The sequence below is a fragment of the Macaca mulatta genome, chromosome 12 (genome assembly GCF_049350105.2).
Source record: "Macaca mulatta isolate MMU2019108-1 chromosome 12, T2T-MMU8v2.0, whole genome shotgun sequence".
In the NCBI taxonomy this organism is placed as follows: domain Eukaryota; kingdom Metazoa; phylum Chordata; class Mammalia; order Primates; family Cercopithecidae; genus Macaca; species Macaca mulatta.
In genome coordinates, this window is record NC_133417.1 from 24,286,497 (window position 1) to 24,302,497 (window position 16,001).

General features: G+C 44.7%; 2 protein-coding genes across 5 annotated transcripts in view; both read right to left on the bottom strand.

Moving 5' to 3' along the window:
• The window catches only part of LYPD1 (LY6/PLAUR domain containing 1), a 30,616-nt gene extending 20,449 nt beyond the window's left edge, over positions 1–10,167 (bottom strand). The window contains exons 1-3 of the mRNA XM_028830655.2: positions 10,014–10,167; positions 9,839–9,907; positions 8,356–8,493 (exon numbers count right to left, since the gene is read on the bottom strand). Coding sequence (XP_028686488.2) covers positions 8,356–8,493; positions 9,839–9,907; positions 10,014–10,065 — 259 coding nt within the window. The 5' untranslated portion in view covers positions 10,066–10,167. The remainder of the gene's footprint in view (positions 1–8,355; positions 8,494–9,838; positions 9,908–10,013) is intronic.
• A 1,585-nt stretch (positions 10,168–11,752) lies between these two features.
• Positions 11,753–16,001, bottom strand: part of NCKAP5 (NCK associated protein 5) — a 983,044-nt gene continuing 978,795 nt past the window's right edge. For all 4 annotated transcript variants that reach the window (XM_077956875.1, XM_028830652.2, XM_077956874.1 and 1 more), the window contains one exon: positions 11,753–13,263. In XM_077956875.1, the coding sequence (XP_077813001.1) occupies positions 13,247–13,263 (17 nt within the window). In that variant the 3' untranslated portion in view covers positions 11,753–13,246. The remainder of the gene's footprint in view (positions 13,264–16,001) is intronic.

A 16,001-nucleotide genomic window follows, 5' to 3' on the forward strand; every position in this document is an offset into this window, starting at 1 on the left:
ACACTTTATCACATTTGCATCTGATCCTGCTCATGGTTTGCAAAGTCGTAAACCCCTTGAAATCAACAGCTTGAGTCATCGCTGCCCTGTTCTATTTAAACACATCCTTTTAAAAAAGCAATTTATTACAAACTCTCTGTGGTTTCACCTTATCTAAAACACTTAATTCAGTCCATCTCCTGCTTTGCTTTGTAGTGTTGGAAGCAATCAGAAGATTGGAAGCAATTTACTAATAAGAGAACATGCCCTATAGCTCTGGCCTGTGAAAACAGTTTCTGAATCACAATGTAGCCACAGGTCAAATTCTAGAAAGAATTAATGGCACATCTCATAGTTCTTTTATTTGGCGGCTGATTCATTCCAGATGCGATTGAAAATCCTACGTTACAGGTATGGCCTCTTTTGGTGTTCCCAAGGTAGGAAACACATTGTCTACCACCAGCAACTTTGCTCCAGCTCCCTGAAATATAGTCACTTCTACCACCACGAAAACGACAAAGCAAGGAAGAATCCAGCTTAGTCTTCTAGGAAAACTTAACAGAGAAGAAAAGGTATGTCCCACAGTTAAAGGAGTAAGGCGTTCTGCCCACACAAAGACTGCAATCAAATGATTTGGTTTCGGGGACGAAAGCTAGACTCGTGCATAGACATGATATTCATTGTGGATGACCAAATCATGCCAGCATCTGATCTCCTTCACCAAAACCTTTCTCCAGAACCTCTTTCAACCTGCTTTACCCTCAAGCCTTCTCAAGGGAAGAGAGAGAAACGGACCTATCAAGATGCTTAAGTTCCCTGGGAAAGAAAACTCCTTTCTGTACCACAGTGTACTCCTCTGTAAAGTGAAAAGTGTGGACCAGAGAGATTAGGGTCTCTTCTAGTCATAGAGGTGTGGGACTCTTGAGGGCTGTGGCCTAAGGGTGAGGCCGGATGTGGAGCTGGGCATTTGGGACCACCAACAGGGGCATCAGGAATAGCCTATCCATGTGCCTGAGGATCCCTGCGGTCAAAAGAAACTAATTCAAGACCTCCTCAAGGGAATACAGATGAATTATATAATAGATGGGCAAGAATGGACAGTCCAGTGCATGGCACCAAACAGATGTTTGATGAACACCAACTCCTTTGCCGAAAGCTCACTGGAATGGCTTGCTCTTGGCACATGTTGTTACTTTAATTCAGCAAATTGGCTCATTGGCCAGTGGAGTTCTAAGACTCACAGCCATGCTGTATCCCATTCCATCTCATTCTATCCCATTCCATAAGGTAGGTTAGGTATCTGCCCCAGCAAGAGGAAAGACACATCTACCCACGGAATTAAAAAAAAAAAAAAAAAAAAGCAAAATAAAAGTGGGAAGTGGTACGGATGAGCCATAAAACACGATCCTAAGCAAAAGCAGCCAGCCACAAAAGGCCACACAGTATGAGATTTCACTTACAGGAAATGTCCAGCATAGGCAAATCCGTACAAGCAGAAAGTAGATTAGTGGTTCCCAGGGGCTGGGAAAAGGGGAAAATGAGGGGTGACTACTAATAAAATAAAGTTTCTTTTGGAGTGATGAAATGTTCTTGAACTAGTGGTGATAGTTACACGTCTCTATGAATATACGAAAAACCACATAATGGGATACTTTAAAGGGTGAATTATATTTCAATAAAATTATTGTTAAAAATACAAAAAAAGAGGGAAAACATAGAAAATGGCACCATAGTGGAAAAAAAACCCTGGAGAAGTGAAAGGTGCTTGAATTCCTGTCCCACTGGCTGTGTGATCTTGAGCAAATTGCTCAACCTTTCTGTGTCTTAGATTCATCAACTATCAAGTGGGGATATTATCTCTCTGTGAACCTTCTAAATTAACTATGAGGATACTACTCTTAGGAACTAAAGGCTGAATTCAAGGACTCCCTCATTCTGAGAAACATAGAAACAGTGTACGAAGTAACCTGTACTACAATATCTGGGCCACCCTTCAGAGGCAGGTATGGATAGTGAATGGGCAGCTCCTGGTGCGCATCCAAGACAGGTTTCCATGTCTAGCACTGGTTCCTTGAAGATGGTTATACTGACCATATTTCTCATTCTCTTGCTGTATCTCGCAAGAAAACAGGCAGCCTGTTTCCACATTTTACAAGGAGGGAGGCTAAGCGCCTGGGATATTAAGTAACCTCTTTCAAGTTACCAAATGTGAAGAACCTAGAACACAGGGGTTCTCTCCCCTAAGGGAGCAAAACACACTTTCCATTGGACAAGTGAAAAATAGGGGTTGAGATGTTGAGTCCTTTTGCACAGTGTGCTAACAAACCTTTGCTTAGTTTGGACAGTAGAACCTAAGTTGGGAAAAAAAGAAAAGAAGAAAGAAAAGAAGAAAGAAAAGAAAAGAAAAGAAAAAAAAAGAGGAGAGAAAGAAAGAGAAAAAGAGAAAGAAAGAAAGAAGGAAGGAAAGAAGGAAGGAAGGAAAGAAAGAGAAAGAAAGAAAGAGAAAGAGAAAGAAAGAAAGAAAAAGAAAAGAAAGAAAGAAAAAGAAAGAAAGAGAAAGAAAGGAGAGAGAGAGGGAGGGAGGGAGGGAGGGAGAGAGGGAGCGAGGGAGCGAGGGAGGGTACACTCTCTAAGGCTGTAGATTCAGAATTTTTGTTTCAGGAGTAAGGGAGGCAGATTACCTTTTCAAAGTTCAAAGAAAATGGTATGTTTTGTTTTCATGCTTCGTTTCATTTTCACTTGGGAAAAATGCCCCAGCTTTGAAGCCTCTCTGTTTAAACTCATTAGGAAAACCATCAATGACAGAAGCTTTCATGCAATCGTAGTGGGAGGAATTAGTGTTATGGGAGAGCTGGATCAATCTTCAAATGTTTCATCTATGGAGATGGGAGGTCAGCACCGGCTGCTTGTTCAGCTGGAAAGTTAACATAAACAAATACTTCATTCACTGGAGGGTCCAAGGGAAAGGCATTTGATATTTCCCCTCTGAATACTTCCTCAGAAGGCACATGAAAGACATGGTTGCTTCTTGAGAACTAAGTGGTCAACTGCTTGGCAAAATGTCTCACCTTGAAGAGCAAGGTGTTTGTTCTTTACTGTCTGGAAAGGAAAGGAGGTAGGGTTGTGAACATTCACGGAATAGAATCCCTTCCAGTGTAATTCCTAACTTCATTGAAGTTGACATGGAAACCTTTTTAGTGGAGCTGGTTTTAATATATGAAGATATATTTTTTGATATCCCAATCTATTTTAAAGTTTTTTTTTTTGTTTTGTTTTTGTTTTGTTTTGTTTTTGAGACAGAATCTCACTCTGTTGCCCAGGCTGGAGTGCAGTGGAGAGTAATCTCAGCTCACTGCAACTTCCGCCTCCTGGGTTCAAGCAATTCTCATGTCTCAGCCTCCTGAGTAGCTGGGATTACAGGCATGTGCCACCACGCCCAGCACATTTTTTGTATTTTTAGTAGAGATGGGGTTTCACCATGTTGGCCAGGATGATCTTGAACTCCCGACCTCAGGTGATCCACCCACCTCAGCTTCCCAAAGTGCTGGGATTACAGGTATGAGCCGCCATGCAAACAGCCTCTTTTTAAAGTTTTTAAAGCTGTTGAAGTCTCCTTTGTCAAAGATAGAATGTGGAACTTTGGTTTTGTTTTTCACTTTATTCATAAAGCTATTCCATAGCCCATCTGATCGATTCAAAATGGGGTTAACAGTGAGAAATTAAGGACTGCAGATGGGATGTCTAAAAGAGAGCTAATAGGAGAGGCCTAGTAGGAGGAGGAGAGATGGACAAATGAGGGATGCTGGAAGATTAACAGAGACCCCTGCTATTTCTAACAACGTCGTTCTGCAAAAATAAAATAAAATAAAAATCTTAGAAAATGTTCTTCATGCCTACAACATAGCATGGATCAAGCAATTTGTGATCTCAGTATCTGTAAAGAATGACTCTATATTTATTTTTCTTACAAGCATTGCATATGTGGGTATATGCAAATATATAGACAGGCAAAAATAGAAAGGTATATCTGCACACACAAATATATGAGTGTATGTGCGCGCGCACATGTGTGTGCACACAGGCATTTGAGCTCGAGTGCATGCACTCATCTGAAATAAAAGAATACAGGAATAAAGGGACTATGACATCGAATTGATTAGCAGCACTGGGCGTCATTCCTGCCAAGCCCATCCCAAGGCCAAACTAGAGCCTATTATTTTAGATCTTGGGGAAATTAAGCAGGCACAGACTTAAGAAAACATAGGCTGTGGTTAACTTTCCACTTCTTTCTACTAAGAGTGGATGACCAAGCATTTTTGCGACATTAGTCCTCTCTTGCTCTCCCTTAGTTAGCTCATGAGAAAATAAGGTGTAAAACTAAACTATCCAAGGTATGAAGCCATCCCTGCCCAACTTAATGAGCAACTAACTAATCCAAAAGGAAAATAGCCATTACTTACACAGCCATAATGTAGATGCAACATGGCATATAAATCAGTAACTCTTGTATTGCAAAACAGACAAATAGATTAATGCATGTTGCAAAGGATGGGTGAAGAGATCGATTAGGTTACTGATTCAGACCATGAACTTTCTCTCAATATACTGCATTTAACTTTTAAATAAGGTTTAGGAGAACCTGTAACATTTTGCTCACTGACAGAGCTATATTTTACTAAGGGCAGAAATTGGCTAGTCTATAAAAATTAAATTATGCCCCTTTCACTGTATCTAGTCAAGAGGAAAAACTCTAATTACAAGATTGCACTGTCAAACAAATGCAAATGCACATTCTTTATTCCCTGGTTTCAAAATTCATACTGGAGGGGGCTTCTATTCTGAAATGAAAATCAATATTTGAAATATTTTGCAGAGTACAATGACAAGCAAGAGCAAAAGAAGTGTCATTATCAAGGGTGCTAGTAAATAGACACCAACTCATTAAGTGCAGAGCTGGTGAGAACAAGTCATTCGTTATGCAAATATTTAAATATCAATTAGTAAGGACAATGAAAGAAGTTGAAGTGAACCTTCCCTTCCCCACAGCCAGTAACTTATTATTCCAGAAATGACCAAACGGAACAAGAGTGGTGGATAATAATCTCAGCACCTAATAGGAATGCCACTCTGGGGAATAGGTAAAGGTTAATTTCAAACGTACTTCCCAGTCGAAAATTAAATCTACCTGCCTCAAAATTCATAAGAGCTGAGTTTGCAGACTTAGTCCAGAAACTGAAGGCCTACACATATTGCACGGCTGCTATTTTTTGGAAAGAGAACACCTTTCATTACTGCTTAATGTCAGACTGGCTTAGTTCATTAAATTTTCTTAGTTGATTTAAAGCCCTGGTTTTTCTATACCTATGAAAAAATGCCAGTCCACATAGTGCTCAAACTTAAAAGTCTCACTGGTTGGTTCTCAGATTCTTGACAATCCACTTCATGGCCTGTCTACCTGGACTGTTAGGTGAACTTGGTGGATATGAAAAATGGTCTAAACTCTTTGAACTTTGCCTGGACTATCTTTTCGGGCAGACCTGGCAGGATATTTTACGACATGCTGTCTGTGTTGTATTACAGCAAAGGTGCTGGCCAGGGAAGCAGGCTTCAAGCGCCTCTTAGTAACAGCTGGCTAGTGAACTTGGACCAGCATCTAATTTTTCTGGACCTTGCTGTCTTCCTCTATAACACAAAAAGGTTTGTCCCCAGATCAGTTCTCAACTCGGGTCACCCCAGAATCACTGGGAAGTTTATAAAAGACCCATGGCCAGATATACCACAGATTTATGAAACGGGCTTCTTTACGCAGAGACCCAGCCATGTGGAGTTGAACAAAACTCCCAGCAAGATTCCAACATGCATCTTTAACTAGGAGTCGCTGGGCTCTTTCAGCTCCAGTATGCTGAGATTCTCAGGATAACATACGTGATTGATCGAACTTAAAAGAAATTCTGACTTCAATTCTTAATAGCATCATTTAACAGGCATTACTTTCTCTGGAGTGGAGATGTTGACCATGTAATAGAATTACATGCTGACTGGCTGTGGCATGAGGAAACAAGATCTTGAAAGATGACCACCAGATTTCACAAGATTCTATATGTACAATCAAAAGAGAAAAGTCAGATGCCTCGGGCGCTCAACAAAAGTTAGCTCTTGTTACTATGATGATTATATTACAACTGTGTTCACTTAGAGTTTTAGATTTGCTCTCTATCCTTGTTGGCAAAAAATTAAATTGGTCCCTAATAAGTACATGGACATCAAAATGGAAGTGCCTTGGGAGGTATGAGCCCCCCCTGGACATTGCTCTTTTGATGCAGAAACAGATCCGTTTGGCTTGTTTCTATGGAGTTTAGGCTTAGAACGCCTTGCTTCCATGTGCACACACCCCGACCTAGCACCCTTCCCTTCATAACCTTTTCCTTTGAGTTCGTCAACTGCTTCTGTTTATCAAACTTCACAATTGAAACTGCCTTATTGATTCTGTCTCCACCTGTTGGGCTGTGACCTGTGGCCTGAGGGACCTGGTTTGGAGACAAGATGCCCACCTTCTCCGAGCTTACAGAAAACCAGCAACCTTAGGCCAGGCACGTGAAGACTAAGTTTCTGTGGATAAAATGGAAGTTAAAATGCCTCCTCTGCTTCTTTTAGAGTGGTTTGGAGGACAGAATGAAGCAAGATGAAAAACAGCACTTTGAAAATGGAGTGTGTGGTATTCATCTTAGACACACTTTTACAGAAGAAGAAATGTCTCTCAGAAAAAGAACCTCTCTGACTCACATTTAGCTTACATCCCTTTCTCGACCATATCCTAGGTGATAAAACAGGACACGCAGGTAAGCAGTGGCCGTGTGGACTCTGAAGTTCTTAACGTGTCCATAGTACATTCTCATTTTGTCTGGCTCTAAACTACTGTCTCAAGAAAGCTGCAAATATTTGAACGTAACAATAAAGTGTTAACAGTAATTCTGACTAAAATCACAGCAGTCCCTCTGGTAGAAAGGCAGTAAATTTTTTGCTCAGGTAAAACATAGGAAAGAAACACAAGTAGAAAAAAAACCCCATTTGTTCAAATTATCCCTATCAATCTTAACTGAAGAATTATTGCCAAGTTTGTTTTGTTTTGCATTATTAATAGCCCAAATCCCGTGTGCCAAAATGATGTTTACTCCATTTCTTGGGACAAGTTACCCTTGAGAGCCAGTATGTCTCAGGCTTCCCAGAAGAGTGATTTTGGTGCAACAAATAATGACCTATAAAATCAGCCCTCACAACTACACACACACCACAACACAGCACAGTGACAAGCTGGCATCTGCTTTCCACATAACCATGAGGATAGCAATATGACATTTCCAGGCCCTTCTCTGAGAAGAAACAACTTTCCCAAGCTGTTGGCTTTAAAACTAGAGTCCTTGCATTGATTTGCCAGTGGGTAAAGGGAATCATATAACAGTTCTAATCACTTCGCCGGGTTCTGCAGGCAGTTCACAGAACTAAAGGGAAGTGGGGGCTTTGGCTCATTCAATATCAGCCATAAAGTTATGCTGTTTCCCATCTTTTCAATATCCTTAAAATGGCAACGTCTGTTTATGGTTTTGACCTTGAAACTGAAGTAACAGCTCCACCTATTTTCCCAAAGTTCCAGTTATAATTTGGGGAACTTTGAGTTCTAATAAGACAGCTGGGGTAGGGGGTTGGGGGACGGTTGGAAAGTTCTACCTCAGCGAGAAGACCCTTGGTCAGCTAGAGGGAGTAAGGGCTACCCCACAAGACCCCTTCGTCCCTCACAAGATGCTCAGGCCCTCTTCTCAGCCAGCCGGCAGCTAAACTGGTAGGGCTGAGAACGGCATTCCTTTGAAAGATCTTGGCAATTTGTGCCTGGAAGTTGATGCATTAGTTCTAAAATTAAATAAAGATCCTGTAGTGTTCTTCAAGGAAATATGGTGTGCCTCTATGACAAAACACATTTTTCAAGCTCTGACCTCTGGGAACTTCAACTAGCTCCATATTTCAGGCTGACAATGCTCACAGGCTACTGTCTAGTTGCCTAAGCCGGGGCTGGTTAGCCATATATTTTCTATCTCCATCAGCTTTCAGCATAGGGAGGTGAAGAGAGTAAATAAAAAGAGGAGAGCCACTAATTTAAATGCACTTCCCCTCCCAAGACCCTTGGGGAGAAGCCCTGGTAATTAATGAGATTAAAGTAACTTGGAACTCTTCATTTTCCCAGCACTGTAAAAGTAAATCTGCGATAACCAGTGTGTGGGCATTAAATCAAAGTCAGTCCTTTTTCCTGTTATTTAATGGCCCCCTCACTCCCACCCCAGAGCCCAGGCTTAAGAGCGACGGGGAGGGCTGCCAGGTTCTTACCGGCACTTTGCTCCATCACTTCTTTCTGACACATGTCTTGAACGTTCACCGTGCAATTCACGATGAACTCAGGGGAGGAGCAGTCGTTGTTCAGCTGGAATTCTTCACACTGGTAGCACTGGATTTGCAGCGCAAAGCCTGCGAGACAGACGCAGTCGGGTTCAGATCCGGCCCCCACAGAGCCCACCCCGGAAATCACGACCATCCCATACCCTAGAGCGCGGCGGCTCCCGGCCTCTGGGAGGCTTGGGACTCTGCACTCCTGGGTCTCCGGGTAGGGCCAGATGTGGCTGAAACCGGCAGGGGGCGGCGCCGGTACCTAGGGTCCTTTAGGACAAAATGGAATAGTGCCCGCCACCTCTGGACCCCGGTTCTAGACACGAAGAGCCCATTCAACACCACCCCAGGCCTTTTCCCAAGAAGTTGAAAGGAGGGTGGGGATGGTACCACCCGAAGAGCAAAGTAGCTCTGGAGACGTGCGTTAGCTCCAGCCAAAGCCAAAGGATTTGCCTAATTGCTAATTGGTTACAAATTACTTAATTACTATTTTGGCACCATTCGTGATTACATTCGCAGACGTCTTTTCAGTTTTTATTTATTTAATTTTTAAAGTCAGCGTTTCTGTGCCAGGGCTCTGAGGATCCCTGAGCGACCACCTGGGAACAAGGGTGGAGGTGCCAGACGCCAAGTGCTGTTGCGCCGCAAGTCCCCGAGCCCGGGTCTGCGGCCCTTCTCCAGGGCCGTCCCCGCGGCGACCCGGGTGGCCACAGAGGGTGGGAGAGGGCGTTTGTGAGCGCGCGCACCCTGGATCCCGACCCCGCGGACCTTTCTTCCAGGCCCCGGCTCTCAGGGCAACCGTTCGGCTAGGGTGGGTGGTCGGGGTCCCAGCTCTGCAGAGCTTAGTCGGGAGCCAGTAGGCGAACTGGAGAGAGGACGCGAGACCTTTGCGCCTCTGGTGGCTTCAGCCTGGCTGTTCTCGGTGTACGCGCTCCTGTCTAGACCCAGCTGCCCGCGCTCCCGCTGCCCCACATCTATCGCACTCCGAGCGCAGCAACCCAGCTTCAGCGCGGCCGCAGGCTGCCTAGCGCGAGGCTCACCTGTCGGCGGCGCCACTCTCACGGGGTGCCGGAGGCGCCAGACAACTTGGCGGGGTTCGGGAGATGTCGCCCCCTCTCCCTCGCCGAGACCTCAGCACGGCTCGGACCCTCCCTCCTCCCAAGCCCAGCTTCTGCCGACCGTGCAGCCCGAGAAGCTGTAGCCCGGAGTCCGGCGAACCCGCCGCTCCCGGCTCTCCTCCTGCAGCGCGGGACTTGGACACTTTCCCAGCCTCGCGCCCCGGGGCACCAGTCGCCGCCGCCCAACTCCCGCTGGGCAGCCCCAGGGCAGGGCTGGCCCCGAGGTGGGCGCCTTGGGGGCAAAAGGGCTGGCTGGTAGATGGACTGTGCGCACCTGGCGCCGGCTGCTGGCCTCTGGGCATTCTCACCTGGAAGCAAAAACAATCCGCAAAAAGTTGCCGCGATGCCTAGGACCCACATTCTCCCGGAGTCCCGGGACCGGGAGCGGGTAGGCGCATCAGAGGAGGCGACCGCAGCGGAGGCTGCCCCGGCTGCAGCGGCTGTGGCTGCCGAGGCTGCTGTGGCCCACGCTGCTGCCGCCGAGACGACGGTCGTAGCTTAGAGGAGCCGCAGGTGCCGCTCGCGGCGCCTGCATCGCCCGCGCTCCGGCTCCTGGCTGCGGGTCTCCGCTCCTCCCGCTCGCGCTGCCTGGCCGAGCACCGCGCCTCCGGAGTTGGCGGCTGAGACTGAAGGAACTACTGGCGATCCGGAGCACCCACAAAAGTCTCGCCTTTTCTCCCCACCTCCCACTCCAGGCACCACGTGACGGCTGCCGAGTTGGGGTGGGGGTGGCGGGCGGGGAAAGCTGGGACCGTCTCTCTACATCCCCACCCCCTTCCTGTCTTCCTCTTCTCCCGCCTCCGCACGTTCCTGGGAAAGGGGCGCCGGGGGGGCGGGAGAGGACTGGTAGTTTTCTGAGGTGAAGAGGCTGGAGATTGGGGGAGCGGCGGGGAGGGCGCAGCAGGTGCTGTGGGGACCTGCCGGGTGCGGACTAGGGTCTGAGGACTGCGTGCCCGGCTGGCCCTTCGCATATAGGGACGCGGCCTCCCCACTCCACGTCCTCTGCGCCTTCCAGGACTGGTCAGTACCCCCAGCGACTGGGTCCAGCCCACACCGCTGAGGCGGTCCCACTGCGGGCCGCTGGAGCCTGGCGCCCCGGGAGGCTGACAGGAGGGGCGCACGTTCCCGTGCGCCTGGCAAAGTTCCACGCTCGCAGGCTCCCTAGGGTGTCCTGTGCAGCTGTGCCCCCTCTTCCTCCGAGGCCTTCTGTCAAGAACCAGCTCGGCATGGCCAGTCTGGATGGGGGTGTGGTGGGGACACTGCCTTGACTGTCGCACTTGCCCGGGCCGCCCTCCCTTCTCCCGCCTGCGCGCACCGCTGGAGGGTGCGTTGACACCGCGCTGGTCGCCTAACCTAGGAGAACGCCGTCCCGGTGACACCTGCCGTGAGGTCCCACCAGAAAGCAAATCAGGGTAAAGAAGAGGGTTGCTCTCCTCCATTCCTTGTCGCCAAAACGCCGACCGGCTCCATCCTGTTTTCTCCAAAGCCACCGATTATTAGTACATACTCCCACGTCCTCTCCCGGAAGGCCATCCCAGCCTCGGACTCGGCCTCTGGCTTCTCCCCACACCCCTGAAATTCCAATTCTTTCCGCAAAGTCCAAGTGACCCACCTTGCGTACTCCCGGGGATGCCCCGGTGCTATCTTCGCCTTTCTTCCCGAGCCTTGCAGCAGGTGTTGCGGGAGACCGCTTGCCCGCCGGAGTTCGTTGGTGCCCCCGCCCCCAATCCGCACATTCCCACCCCCTTTCCCCACATCCTTAGGGAGCGTCCATTTCCGTGGAAATCGCCTCCTAAGCTTTGCCCCTTTTCACCCTTTTCTCCCGCGGCCACTTCTTGGGTCAGCTCTCTCCGGCCGGGACGCTGATCATTTATTTCTGCATCCTCCCAGCTGAGCTGGTCTGGAAAGGAGCTTAAATGACTTGCTTTGTAATTCCTCTGCAGAGATCGCTCCTTGTCTGCCTCGGGCTCCTTCTCTCCCTCCCTCCCCCCTTCTTTCATTTCTATTTGGTTAACCCCTCGGGGAGACTGAACTGCTTTGACCATTACTCACCTGTCTGCAGACTCTGATCTTACAATTGGCTAAATTACTATCTCTAGAGCAAAAGGGCCAGTTTATTTATTCCTTCGGGGAACCCATCGGAAGAGCACGTGTGAGTCATGATTCAAGTAACTGACTGGGCCAAAAGGTCCTTGAGCAAGTTATTTTCAGTTTTCAGAGGGTGCAATTGTGATATAACTTTTATTCAGAAAGGAAACAAAAGGATTTTTTAAAGTCTGAAAGACAAAGACATTTTACATAATTTTCATTTAAGATAAAACAAATTGCACAAATTAACCAAATAACACTGATCATACAATACTCTTTAAAGAAACAATTATGTGCTAAAGTAGCCATATAGATCCTAAAAATATTTCTATTGTGCCTAGTTTACAAGCTCCTGTACATAAGCAATTATAAATAGTTCACATCTAGAAAAAATACACATAACCTTTAAAATAGAATTTATCCTTACATATAAACAGTCTTTGTAGAAAAAAAGGATATTAAAAAGAATTCCTCGTAGCACCATTAATTTTATTTTTAAAAGTGAACACTGCAAATAGAAATTTGCTTTCATTTTTAGAGTGCCCAGATTTTAATAAAAAGAGCAAGAAGATAAAAATCAAATAACAGGATCATAGAGAAGCACTAAGTAGAAGACAATCTAAAGAAATGTCTGGAAGGAAAAACTGTTATTGGGAATAAAATTCGGTCATTTCTGATACAATGACACAGTCCCAATCAGTGTCCACACTTTAGGACCCTTTTCATTTTTCAGCAGAAGCAGAATTACACTGATTACTGTCACCTGAATCTCTGGCAACGAATCTGAAATTGCACTAAAATGAACATTTCTATCAAATTGAGATTTATGAGATGGAGATGAGGAGGAAAGAACCCTCTAGTTTTTTGGCAGGCCCTGTTGTAGGTTTACAGAGTGTACCCACAAACAATTTGAGGACCAGGACAATGAACATCACGAAAACTTCAGTTGGGATTTTAAAAAATATATATTATCATCAACTTCTAAGACATAGTACATTATTTCAAGAGCATGGCGCTGATTCCATTTATTGCTGTCTTTTTTTTTTTTTGCTACAAATATAATTTCTCTTCCAAAAAATTTACAACTTCTGTACAAATATTCAAAAAAAGTGCAAAATTAAGGATTCTGTATCATAGGTGTGTTTACGCTTAATCCTCTTGAAACACAATAAATGGAGTCTATCTTTATTGCCCTGTCAGAGATACGAGCTCTGGTGGGTTGCCTGCTGTGAATTTGACAATGAAGGTTCTGGTACTGCAATAGTTTATTATTGTCATCTCTACCAAGCAGCGCACCCCCGCCACCCCCCGCCCTCATTTCTTAAGCGCTCCAGTCCCAGCTCACTAAGGGAAGAGAAGTCCTTTATACATCATTTGAACCCTGACTGGCACAGGAAGAGAAGCTATCATATAAAGAATCACTCAGAGATTCCAAGTTGTCTACCCCAGGCCTATCTGAACTACTCAAGGATGTCTCTTCATTTTTTTCTTTTTCTTCCTTCTGTCCTTCAACCTTCTTCAGAGAGTTCTTCTCTTTTTCTAATAAAATCACAGTATTGCTGTGAAATTTATTGAATGACTCCAGGGAAATTTTCGATAATCTATTCTCGGGATCGTCTTTTGTTTCTTCAAGTTGTTTCAATTTCTGCAATAAAAAGAAGAAAATATTAGAAACATATTTCTTTGGAAAATCAAGTTATTCTATCTAATATTCAATTATTGTCTGTACAAAGTACAGTTTAAAGGGATAGAGAAAACCTACAAGTCTTTAACAATCTTCTAGTATAATTAAATGTAATAATAAAGCCAATTTTAGGGATAAATCAGGACTTTAATCATTTTACTGAGATAAATAGGTCCCAATTTGCAAACCAGTTAAGTGCCACTTAATTTCATTTTAAATGGATCCATTTGAAATTTGTTCAGGTAAAGTGCCTTATTTTTCTTCATCAAAGTTTCAAACTCCTCTCTTTCCTTGCTAACTATTAGTTGTACTTTTTCTGAATATGAGTAGGGATTGAATTTCAGCCAGAAGTTATGGTAATTTTTTTTTTTTTTTAAAGAAGACATAAAAATCCCTTAACTTGCCATTTTCGAATACATGTTAAGCTTGTTAGAAGCATTGCCATTTTGGTATTTTGTCCCTTTATGGGACTTAAGATATTTGAAAGAGATCTCCAGGTTTTTGGGTGTAGATCCCTGAAGGCCCAAGGGCTTAAAAATTAAAGTGGCAGGTGAACTGCTGAGTAACCCCTCTGCTCCAGAAGGTCTAGTAATACCAGTTTACACTGGGATATTACTGTTATGAAAACCCTGTGTGATATTATAAAGCACCGCAACCAAATTCAATAATTATTATAGGTAAACCCTGTAAACATAAATATATTCGGTTGCTCAGTTGGCTCCTAAGGGCTAAGGTGAGGACAGAGGGAGGCACCGATGCCAAAAACAATGACAAGAACAGATGTGTAAAAGTGTCTACAATGTTTCTCATCTTCTTTTCCTCTTTCCAGCAGAAATTCCATCCAAACACAAGAAAGAAGCAGGCCCAGGGGCTTAGAGATGATAGTAAGTGTTAGCATTTATTAAGCATTCACTAGGTAAAAGACACTTAACAGATCCTATCAGCTGTTTCACAAACCTGCAAGGTAAACATCCCCATTTTAAATAGAAAGCACGCAAGGCTCAGAGTGACAGCGATATTTGCCAAAGGTTGCCCAGCAAGTGGCAGAGAACAGGATTTGAATTTCTGTCTGGCTGCCTTCCACGCTCTTGTTCTTTCCATTAAACCATGTTCTTACGTAATAAAGGACAAAATGTCCTGTTTTCCATTTTGTTACCCAAAAATTCCACTTAAATAACTTGCCAAACCGTCTCTCACATGTGCAGTTCTGCTGTGCACCATGCTCCCCACCCCCAACATTGTTATGCTGGACTTACAAGGTTGCAATGAGGAAACCGTGTTTTGATCGGGGAAAATAGATAGAGTCAAAGCCTATGGATTCGCACATGCTAAATATTTAACAGAAAGAGAAGACAGAGATGGAAGTGGATGGCTTCTGTGTTCCAAGAGCAGACACGGGCAGAATTTCTCTGCTATAGGAAATGGTATAATTCTACGGGAAGATTTGAAAATCATCCTAGATCTCGTGCTTATTTCATTATACTATTAACGTGCAGAAGCATTACTCACGGAGCTAATTTTCAGTCTCAAACAGCTACCCTGAAACCAGAGGCAGGCTAAGGAACAGACTCCTAGCTGATTACAGAAAAGTGGCTCCATAATTAGAAATAACTCCATCCAAGGGCCCCTTTTAATACTATGCCAATTTGCCTACATTTACCAAATGTAGGTAAATAAAGGGCATTCAATGCAATTTTCTCTTTACCTGGATGTCTTCTCCCTTTTTCTTCATTTAAGAACCACAAGTATTTTTCTTACCTATTTCTCATCTATGTGGATCTCAAATTCATTCAACACACACTCATTAGAGAAGCTACTGCAAGGCAGGCTGAAGGCTTTGGTACCGAGGATACACAGCTGAGTAAAACTGTGCCCTGCAGGGGATCGTTGAGGCCCCGAGGGCAGACAGGCTGAGCTTCAATCCCAGCTTGGCCCTTTCATGGGCTGAGTGCTACAAGCATCCTTCTTCAGGTGTAAAATGGTGATAAGACACATCTTTATTTCAGGATTGCAATACGTATTAGAAATAAAGAACTTTAAAGCTCTGGCAGAGAGTAGTAGGTGCACAGTAAATGTAAGGCTGGATTCTTATTCTAGAATGGTGGTTCTCCAAGTGGGTTCCCCAGACCAGCAACATCAAAATCACCAAGGAATCTGCTAGAAATGCAAGTTCCTGGATCCCACCTAGACCTACTACATCAGAAACTCCGAGGGCCAGCCATCAGTTTTTAACAAGATGACCAGGTGATTCTGATACATACTGAAATGTGAGACCCACTGGTCTAGAAGAACATGCGCCCTGGCGGGAAGGCGGACAGGTGGAAAGTATAATTCGTTGTGAAATGGTGGACTATGGAAAGAGTTAACTGCCATTAAAACACTCGCTGTCATCAGGTTTTCAAATGTTTCAGGCTTGCAGATTTGTTGCTTCAGTTAATTATAACAAAGAAAACCTACACCTGACAGGGAGGTTATAGAAATGAAAGAAGGGACCATTATTATTATTATTATTTTAAAAAAAGCAAACAAGAAACATGACCTTCTCAGGCTTCCTTTTATTTTTAGAGTTTTGATGAAAAGTGAGTGCAGACATATTACTTGACTGTAAAAACAACATCCGTGCAAAAGTGACCATAGGGGCCAACTAGCTTTCAGCCTCCAGGCAGAGCAGTCATAAGGAGTGGTGAGGGCGGCAGCCA